We start from the raw sequence: 11,138 nt of genomic DNA on the forward strand, positions 1-11,138 counted from the left end.
CCGCACGCAGCCCAAAATTAAATAGCTTAATCGACCATCGATAGCTTTAATCGATTGCATCTCTTATCGACAATTAATCGATCATCGATTAATCGTTGACATCCCCAATATATATATATATATATATATATAGTTGTTTCAAGTTCCAATTTCAAGTTCCAAAAAAAATAAATCATTTTTCTTCGAGCAAATTACCTGAGTACTGTGCCAGAGGCTTCGGTAACAGGATGGGTTTTCACTCTCAGCATCTCCACTACAAGCTTATCAGGTTGTGACATGTATCTGTCCCTTTGCAAATTCACATTAGCCTAAAAAAACATTTGATCCGACATCAAAACAGTCCCCTTTGTGAAGGCCATGAATGCAGTAATGGTGTAAATGGAGAAAGCGTTACACTGCTGCCATTGTCTTGGCATGACCAGTGTTTCACTAGTATTACACTACACGCTTTCTGTGATTTTACGAAATGAATGTCTCCTACGACCACATCTTCCTGTTCAACGCTTCATGAAAAAACGAATGACAAAACGAAGTAAAAGACTGAGGAGCTATAAGCATTTGCTCAACACAAGTCACTGCTTTAAATGGTTGAATTGGCAGTAAATGGAAATGCTCTGTAGCAAAAACAAAGCTGCCATCCCTTGAGAAGCAGCATTAAAATTAACTCTGACAGGCTGTAGAAGTATAGTGTGCCCAGGATTATCAAGCTACAAGAGGTCTTTCTGCTTGTTTCAGTCCTCTGAGGTTGGGCATGCTCGACAATTGCCAGCGTAAATTGATTTAGAAATGCACCAGAAGACAACGATTTTATTTACCGAAAAGCATGAGCATTTTGAGCAGTACTAAAGAGAAAAAGCAACTCTCAGGGTAACACTACAAATGCATATAATTTCCATTATAATAAGGCTTTTTATGGTTGAAAATAATTATGGTTGCAAAGTCCTCATTCACTTATTACACAATGCTTAGGAGATTATAACTAAAAACTGCCACTTATACGAAGCCAGACGGCAATAAATCTCCTCTTTTCTGAGACACCCACTTTCTGCAAATAGACCCAAATTCCTCGAGCCTGTGAAATGAGAGGAAGTAGAGTAATCAGCAGGTGGTGCTCGCTCAGGTAGAGGTGACAGATATTGAACTAGCCTGGAAGTGGAACTGCTTCCAGGCATGAGATGCACACAAACTCTCCCATTTGCAGATGGGACGCTGATGACATCATTCCCAAACACCTGCCTCTGATATCAGCATTATCAGAGGCTAATAACTGTGGCACCGAACGCCTCAATGACGAGCCACCCTCTTCCATCCCTTCAGGCTAATGTCTTCAGCTCAACAGGACAGCCAGTAATAGCTGCAGCTGGCAGTCCGTTAGCGGTTCTGAACACAACCTGCTTTAAACAATAACAACACTTCAATTCTTCTATAGCAAAGCAAAGCTTTGTTAAATCCCAGGCTTCAAGTGCCACTGTCATAGCAATTATTGCCTAAGCTTTGAAAAATCCAGCTGTCAGCCCTTGTTAAGGAATAAACATGTGCCCAACACAATGCACTTCCTGTGTTAATAAGACAAGTACTATGAAAAACTCTCAGGTGAAGCATATTCAATAAAACAATTAACCCTCTATTGCTTACTTTATGAAAACAATGTTGAAAAAGACATTTCTGATTCGCTTGTCTTGCATAAAATGGATCTCATTAGTAAAATCAAACACAAATTTTTTTAAATAATCCGGGATGATGGAAGTTTCCTTTTAGGTATGCTGTGCAACACTTGAAAGAAATTATTATTTTTATTCATTTATATATTTGTGAATATTTCTGAGAGACTTTTATTCTTTTCTTTTTTTTCTTTTTCTTTTGTTATACAGATGTCACAGTCCTAAAGATGTTAGAAATAGTAAAGAACAAAGCTAATAAACTTATTATTACATTAAAAATAAATAAATAAATTAATTAAATGCTAAAAAGGTTGACACTAAAACAACTAAAATAATAACTGCATTATAGTGAATCCATATCCACTACATTCATATATATGCCACTGTCGCACAGAGTTGCTTCGGGGCAAAAAAACATATTTAAACAATTCCTCAAAACATACAAATAATTTATGTGGCTCAAAATGTTTTAAAATAAAGCCTACTCACTAAGAAATATAAATCATATTTTTGAAGGATGAAAAAAAAAAATCAATAAAAATCCTCCAATGAAGGCAGTTTTCCAAAGCAAAAATATACGTCTTCTACATGGTGCATTATGCCAGAAAAATATGTTGTGTGACCAAAAACTTTTTATTAGTTCATCCTAAATCATCCCTTCATTATTACCCATTTTATTGGCATTAAATGAAGAAAAGCCAGAGGCAGCATCGTGCAATAGAGGGTTAATAAGTTCTGTCTTGAACAAAACATCAAGCTTCTTTGAAAAGCAAATGCATGAGGAACTTGAAACCGTTTAGTCACAACACAACATTACACAGCCAATTGCATGTAGACATCAAGGGCTGGTTATCCAGACACAGATTAAGCCAAGACTTAGACTGATACTGAAAACTAACTATTAACAGTGTCATTTTGTCCTAGACCATAGATTTAACCGTCTGGGAAACTCTGCTCTTATGGATTGTTGTTTACAGACGCAGATTAAGTTCAAGTTACATACCATATACATAAAGGATGTAATCATCATAGGCTTCTCCCACTAAGTTAGATGCCACACAGCGGTACGTTCCGTTGAAGGACTTGTTAAGGTTTTCGATGAAGAGATCAGTGCCAGTAATCACGGCGTGGGAGGGGAAATCATCATCCACTTTGAGCCAGTTAATTTGATGAGGCCTGTAAAACATCAGAGTAATCATTTAGTGCTCAGTGTGAAAATGCTCAGACAGAGGCAGAGAGGAGAAGAAAATGTGCTTTATTCAGGACAACTTTAGCACTGCTGTAAAATCAGCACCTGTGCAAACAAACGCACATGATGCTGTCAAAGCCCAGCTGCAAAGTCCGGTTTTAGTTCACATATGAGCTGATTTCTATTATAAAATATGTACTAGTTTTTATTACTGGATTAAATCAATAAATTGTATGTTTGATTCAATCTATCTGTCTGTCGCTGTCTGTCCATCTATTTGTCTGTCTATAAGAAAGTATAAGAAATCTGTAAGAAACAATATATTTTATAAATTGTGTGTGTGTGTCTGTCTATCTGTAACAAACAAGAGTTTATTTAAAAACTGCCTATTTATCCATCTGTCTGTTAATAAGAGACTATAATAAATCTATAAGAAATTATAGATTTTATAAATTGTGTCTATCAGAAACACAAAAAAAAAAACAAATACAAAATAAGTGAAATATCAACATCAAACCATGTACATATTTGCATACCTGTCTGTATATCCAAGTTATTCTTGTTATCATCTGTATTATCTGCCTGATAAAGCAACCAAACAAATTCATATGAAATGAATAAAGTGCCCCGAGGGCCCAGCGTTGGACTCACTGCGGTTTTCCTTTAGCTTTGCATGTCAGCTCAAGATTTTCCCCTTCTCTGGTCAAACCCTCTGGGAATTCCACTACAATCTGCACTTCTGGTTTATCTGTGCATTGGACACAACAAAGACACAAACACACTCATTTCCAGTTGCACTGCAGGACGTGGATTCAGCTCGGAACTCTTATTGTATTCCATCTAATTATCATTCTAAGGCCATATACCTGCCTCTCAGTCTGATTAGAAAACATCCCCGGCAGGTTTGGACATCATTTGTGCATTCACATTTATACATTCATGTGTATTATGTATTCATGCTTAATAATCCAAAGACCTGTACAACGAAGGCGGCAGATCTTAGCTGCTCTTCTGAGCTTCACTTTTCACGTTACACCATATTAAGTCAACCCAGTGAGCCTACAAATGTGTGAACATGACACTGCGAAAAGCGTGTGAGGAATTCTGACACTGCTATGAATTTAAACAGTCAATTTAACAGTACTGTAAAATGTTTTTTCTTCTTCTCTTTTATCTGTGTTAGTCAAAATGTCAAGCTGTTACAGTTGAGCTGATCCCTCCTGCCTTTTCTTCTCAAAGGTCACCCTGAGCAGTAAGCTATCTGAATAAATTAATATTCTGCCAAGATTACAAAAGGGTAGGTTAACCTTTCCAGGACTTCCCGTGCAACAAAAAAGAGTGCGGCAAACGCTCTTAATCAATGCATTATTTGGCGGACAGCATTTCATGCTTACGCATAACATGAAAGGGTCTGTTTTAATTAAAGCAAATGCCTAGACCTCGGCCGGTTTAAAAGGAATAGTTCACCCCAAAATTGAATTTCCGTCATTATTTACTCACTTGATTTCTTTTGCTCTAAAACCATGTGACTATTTCTTCTGTAGAACAACTAAAAATGGATCTTCTCTAATTTATAGTGATCACTGACACATAAGCATTAAAAAAGCACCATTGGAAAAATCCATATGATTCATGCACTTTATTCCACATCTTCTGAATCCACATAATATCTTTGGGAGAGATTTAACCTCTTATTCACATAATCATCCCCTCCAGTGAGCTGTAAACACCGACCGGATCACTAAGTCACAGAGTTGAACTCTGACTCATGAACAAATCGTTCAGTCTGAAAGAAATGGTTCATTGAAAAGAATCGGCTCACTGAAAAATGATTTGTTCACTGATCTGAACTCAGTTATCAGGTTATAGCTCACTGGAGGGGAGGATTATCGATCAATAAAAACAAATTTCAGTGTGTTCCTCACATAAAGCTATCATATGTCTCAAAATGATATTTTGTACGAGTGTATGAGTTATACAGACCACTTTAATGCTGTTCATTTTTGGAGCTTAGCTGTGTGGTCACTATAAACTGTCATTTATGGAGAACAGCTGCATGGAGATACTTAAAAATGTGAACTATAGACTTTAGTCAGACTAGTGACATTTAATTTTTGACAGGAATGAAAACGAGGCTGTGAGGGACTGAAATACAGTGTGTTCAATGGATTGTACTGTTGTTTAACAACATACCGATTGTTCAGCTGACGGAATATCTTTCTGAAAAAAACTTTCAACAGTACCTTAATACAGTGTGTGCCATTGTAAAGAGTGTAAGTCTATCCCTCACAGCCTCGTTTTCAACCGTGTTAAATTGACTACTGACTATTGACTATTCACTCATGTTAATTTCTTTAGAAACGGTCTAATTGTGGAAAATAATTCCTTTTGTGTTCCACAAACAAAAACAAATGTAACATAATAATTTCAATCATTTCATTTTTTGGTGAACTATTCCTGTAAAGCCAAATCCTAGCCTTCATTCCTGTTAATTTCCTCATAAACAGTCTAATTGTGTAACAAATGGTTCTTTCATTCATTACAATGCCAGTCAAATTGACAGGTGGGAAGATTAAACCGAGGCTATTGTAGAGCTGAAAGTTTTCTCCTCATCTTAAGATGACTCACACTGCACTTCCAGGTATTTCTGGGCCTGGAAGTCCTTCACGGCTGGGTGGTCAATGATGCAGATGACGGCCACTCCATCGTCCTCCTTGGAGACGGTGAGCCTGAGCCGGCTGGTGACAGTGAACATCCTGTCGTATAACTCCTCGATAGTCGCCTCACCTGGGAACGGCCGCAAGAGTGACATGTCAGTCATAACAAGCGAGCTCTCTCCATCCCGGCCTGCTCATAATAACACTGTGCCACCAAGAGAGGGAGGAGTGTCACGAGGAATGATACAGTCACCTCCAGACAAATTTCACATTCATTTATTGTGGGAGACAGGTCTTTTGAGTGCACACCGAGCACTTATGCTTAATACAGCGTACGTAGGGCACATTCTGTGTGTGACGTCCAAAATCACAACAGGACATAAAACACAGGGTTGCATGACAGTTTGTTCACCGTGTGAAAATTAAATGCTTTTTATTTGGGGTTTGCCACATTTATTTATTTATAGATGACATGAGCTAGACAACAGTTACTCGTGCTGGTCCTAGGTGGTTTAAACTGGTCTTCAAGCAAACCATCAAACCAGTTCAGGCTAGTTTAAGCTGCTTTTTTCAAAAGGTGTTTGAGTCCCAAGATCTCATGGCAATTCATAACTATTTCACGCTTTGTATGAATTCATACAAATTACCCACCAATGTCATTTGTATGTTTTCAAACAATCTGCTTACACTTCAGTGACAGTTATGTTTAGGGGTGACCTTCATGCTTGTTGTAATTTGATGTTTAGTAGAAAACAACAGCACAAAAGCTCTATGACAGAAAAAGATATTTCATTCGAGTCTTATTTATGACACAGTACTATAAATTTAAATATCTCAAAATGTCCTTTCAAAAAGTCAAGGTAATTTCTGATACTGTTGGTGTTTTTGTGCACTGTAATGTGGGGTTTGGGTTTTGTTTCATGTTCATGTTTTCATGTCTTTTATTTTGGAGTTTAATCATGATCCCGCACCTGCTTCAGTACTCTTTTGGTGGGAAAATGTCTTTATCTGCACTACTAAGGCATTCACAAGCTGCAGGTGTTGATCTTAATAAAGAGCATTTTAATCGCTGGCAAACGATAGGACGCATTTGCAGGTTTGGCTTAAGTTGATTGTAGGTAAATATTCCACTTCATCCAGTGCTCATTTTGTCCTCTTGTGTTTTAAAATATTAATTTTACTGTTTTAATAAATGTGAAACTGCTTCAGATGATTCAGTGTGTGAGCGAACTGTCTGAAACATGATTTGACTGTTCAAATATTAATAGGGAAAATGTAACCGCGCTACCTTGCTACTTCAAAATATAGCTTTGATACTGATAATGAGCGACGCTACCATCTTGCTACTGAGAAATGTAGTTAAACTAACTGCTTAGCTGTTTGTAGAGTGTTATTACTGTTAAACAAACTAAAAAATTTAAAGGTTAAATTACTTTACACTTGAAATAAGTTTAAGTACTTAAATGACTAAACTAAAACAAATAAAAAAGCTAAACAGAAAAACTAACATCAAGCACATAACAAAATGACAAATTAAAATAAAAGCTAAAAATATAAAGCTGTTTGTAGAGTGTTATTACTGTTAAACAAACTAAAAAAAACAATAAGGTTAAATTACTTTACACTTGAAATAAGTTTAAGTACTTAAATGACTAAACTAAAACAAATAAAAAAGCTAAACAGAAAAACTAACATCAAGCACATAACAAAATGACAAATTAAAATAAAAGCTAAAAATATAAAAATAAAAGCCAATTCAAAATGTCAATTACTATAAGAGTATATAAATAATACTAAAATAACATTGCTGCTATAAGCACTGATTTAATATAACATTATTAGCTCTTTGTGATTTAATGGACATGTGACCATGATGAATTCATATGAAGCAGCTCAGAGGTCAGTAGCTGCCTGTAGGGTTACTGCCCATCATGTTAGCCCTCATCCTAAGATAATTTCTAGACTCAAGGGCATTGAGTTAATTGCAGCACAAAGTATGACGGTTTACTTGGACCTAATGAAGTGGGAAATAATTACAGCTCGGCACTGACCTATAGCTCATCTCCCTTCTCTTCTGTCAGCGCATACTAAGACACTGTTACAAAAAATACATCAGTTACTGTACACCAAAGACACTTTAAAGCACAAAGACCTTTCAATAAGGATCATACTAATTTTGTAATTGAATAATTGTAAAAAAAATATATACACATATATATCACGGTAACCATCATTTCCCCATTACAGTGTTGCTTGTTGCAGTTTAATCATACTGTACTGTAATTTTAGACATATATATTTAAAAACTCAATTATTAATTAGAATTATGATCATTATTGTCATGCCCATGGACTGTCAGTGTGTTTGTTTTGCTCCCCATGTGCTCCCCGTGACCCAGTTTCTCCCGTGTCTAATTGTGTTCATTTGATTCACCTGTGTTTCCCTGATTATCCTCATTTAGTTCCAGTTACTTAAAGTCCCCATGAAATCAAAATTAAAGTTTTTTGGGTGTTAGTATCAATATGTTAGTCTTAAGGTCATCTATAAGGCAGTGTGCTCCAAAACAGTGACAAAATTCGCATTTAGAAGATATACGCATTCAAAGCTTGCAGTTCGTCACTTCTGCCAAAATGGCTCAACGATTTTTTTGACGTCACATCGTACTTCAGCTTCTCATCAACGCCCTGTCTTCCTGTTTCAGTTAAAATGACGTCAACACAGAGTAACAAATGTTTCTAAGCATTTCAGGGGACCCTTAAGCCCAGTGTTTTCCTGTGTCTAGCGCCCAGTGTTAAACGTCAATCCCCTGTGCTACGTGTGTGTTTCTGTGGATTATTAAATACTAGTGATGGCGAAGTGAAGCGTTCTGAACCAGCGAAGCTTTCAACACAATTGTATCGGAAAAAGGTTTATTACTCAAAGCGGTTTATTCTGCGGCCATCTAGTGGTCATAAAAATAATAAACAACTTACAAAGTGCTATGTTCCATTACAGCCGCTGGTTTCACATCTGGTTCTACAACTGATTCTTTGTTTTATCGTATTTTATATAAATAATGTTTATTGTCAAAGTCATTCATTTGTGTCGGTGTACTGGCACTAAAATAAGTAAAATAAATAAAACAAATTAATTAATTAAATCTATGATCTGTTTATTTTAAGTCTGCCTCAGTCCTTAGACTGTTATTTCATGGCCAAGGTTAATTTTGAGCTCAATATATACATTTCGATTAAAAAAAATAATAAAAGAAACAATGCTAACACATTAAAATGTAACAATGTAAAGGAAACAGCACTGAGATTCGCTTTGTTTGAACCAGATACTGAAGCAGTCACGTGGTTTTCAGGCGAATGAAGCATTGGACGTCATAGATCACGTGCTTCTCAAAATGAATCAAGCTCCAATACAGTGCTTCAATGTGAAATGTGTTTTTTTTTTTTTTATATAAGCTTCAGAGCTTCCGTGTTGAACGTAACATCACTATTAAATAGCCTACTGCTAATTGTAATTCTCCTGCGTTCTCCTCGTTCCTCGCTCCAACACAGTAGGCACTTGTGACAATTATAATGTTCGTGTAACTTATTGTTTTTTTTTAACTAAAACTATTAAAAAACATCTTCAGTAACTGAAATAAGTAAATATTAGAAGGAAAAAAAAAAAAAAAAGTAAAATAAATTTAGAAATGTTGCATTGCTAGCTAACTGAAATAAAAATGCTGAAGTACTAAAACTTAAACTGAAATCAAAATAAAGCAAAATAAACAAAAAATTTAAACTAATATAATATAAACTAAACTAAAATATAAAGAGATTATTTAAATTAGTAGACCAAAGTGGAACGATATGCTGTTATTTAAACATTAAATATAAAATGTATGGCAAAACATTCACATAAAGTATATGAAATTTGGTAAATAAAATAATTCTATTGTTAGGTGAGTCAAAATTTTGCTTTACACTTAATAATAATATCACCCAAAGCTTTACAATCGATGGTGTAATGACAACAAAGTTGGTGTGGTTCAGAGTAACACTTTAATTACAAACCAGTCATTATTACCTTAATGTGTGCTTTCCGTGATCCTTACTGTGTGCTAGCTATTATTTGATCCATTTAGCAGACGAAATCTCTTGCCTTAGGCCACTGTTTGACTGTTTTCACTGCAGTTAATGAAGCTGTGATGTTTGTAATCCATAAACAGTTGACACATTAAACTTAGATTCTGTTAAAATGTGCCATATCATCTGCCATGTTTGCCTCTGTTTCCCCAGGTAGTCTATCTGAATGTTATTCAACAGTCCCACCCTGCTGTCTAATGGAGAAAAGCTGTTTATAAGCACATTAACCAGCCTGCACATTCACTCGTTTATGCCAGCCCGCACTGCCTTAACCAGCGAGAACTAATATGTGGGCAGCATTTGCTGAGTGGGAGGTAAACAGTTGGAGTTAATTCAAAGCTACTTATTTAAGCTTGACTGAAAGCACCAAAAATCCTCTTTCAGAGACCTGCGTGTTGTGATCTTCTTGTCAATTCACTGGATACACCTTTTGAAGGCTTAATTAAAAGTCATTACAAAGTCAGAATCTAGACCGTGGTGTGTTGTGTGCAGATCAGAGACATCAGTAATCACAGCAGACTTATCTGAACAATCTTCCTTGGATCGGAGTCAGACCTTGCAGTGGTTGGTCTCCTTTCATCCATTTGATGGTGGAAGCAGGTTTGCTGCCCATGGCGGTGCAGGTTATCTCGGTCTCATTCCCCTCACTCACGATTTCCTCGCGGGACTCTAAGATTGGGTTGCCTGGTGGAACTGGCAGAAGATCAACGGCAGGATTAGAGATGGTGCGACAGCTCTTCAGCGTTGGATCAATGTTTTTTATCTGTGTGCTCGCTGTTTTACTAAGATCTGCTGATGACTATCGAGAACTTCAATTCAGTAATAAAGCGCACACAGTGTAAAAAGTGTTGTTTTTGAGATAATCTTGTGTTTTTTTTCCCCTCATCATTCTATCTGAACATACCCTATAGTCTATGTTTTGGTTTGGATGCTGGTTTCCAGCATTGATTGCTGGTGTGCTGGTGTCCCCACCAGGCATTTTAACAAGCTAAACCAGCAAGACTTCCTTGGGTCCTCGCAAGGTTTCTACCTCAACCACCTAACCATGTTAAGGGGTTGTCATTGTCGCCTGTGGATTCCGCAATGGGGCTCTTTGGAACAATACGTGTTGTAAAAAAGTGCTACACAAATATATAAATATATAAAATGTACATTTTTAAATGTAAATTTTTTTTACGTTTTTGAAAAGAAGTCTCATTCTCACCAATGACCACATAAATGCAGTAAAAAAAAAAAGAAGTAATTTATTCCTGAGATACCAAAGCTGAATTTTCTGCATCATTACTCCAGTCTTCACTGTCCTTGAGAAATCCTTCAGAAATCATTCTAATATGCTGCTTTGCAGCTTAAGAAACATTTTTTCTTAATATTTTGTGAAAACCATGATACATATTCAAAATCGTGGGGTAAGAAATTAACGCTTTTATTCATTCATAATGTTCCAAAAGAATTTTATTTTGAATAAATGTTGTTCTTTTGAATTTTCTATTCAAAGAATCTAAAAAAAAAAAAA

General features: G+C 36.1%; 1 protein-coding gene across 1 annotated transcript in view; it reads right to left on the reverse strand.

Moving 5' to 3' along the window:
- The window catches only part of LOC107699904 (cell adhesion molecule 1-like), a 214,404-nt gene that overhangs the window by 47,170 nt on the left and 156,096 nt on the right, over nucleotides 1-11,138 (reverse strand). Inside the window, exons 5-7 of the mRNA XM_016501352.1 lie at nucleotides 5,479-5,637; nucleotides 3,502-3,598; nucleotides 2,665-2,837 (exon numbers count right to left, since the gene is read on the reverse strand). Coding sequence (XP_016356838.1) covers nucleotides 2,665-2,837; nucleotides 3,502-3,598; nucleotides 5,479-5,637 — 429 coding nt within the window. The remainder of the gene's footprint in view (nucleotides 1-2,664; nucleotides 2,838-3,501; nucleotides 3,599-5,478; nucleotides 5,638-11,138) is intronic.

This window comes from Sinocyclocheilus anshuiensis, unplaced genomic scaffold (assembly GCF_001515605.1).
Source record: "Sinocyclocheilus anshuiensis isolate Anshui unplaced genomic scaffold, SAMN03320099.WGS_v1.1 scaffold891, whole genome shotgun sequence".
In the NCBI taxonomy this organism is placed as follows: domain Eukaryota; kingdom Metazoa; phylum Chordata; class Actinopteri; order Cypriniformes; family Cyprinidae; genus Sinocyclocheilus; species Sinocyclocheilus anshuiensis.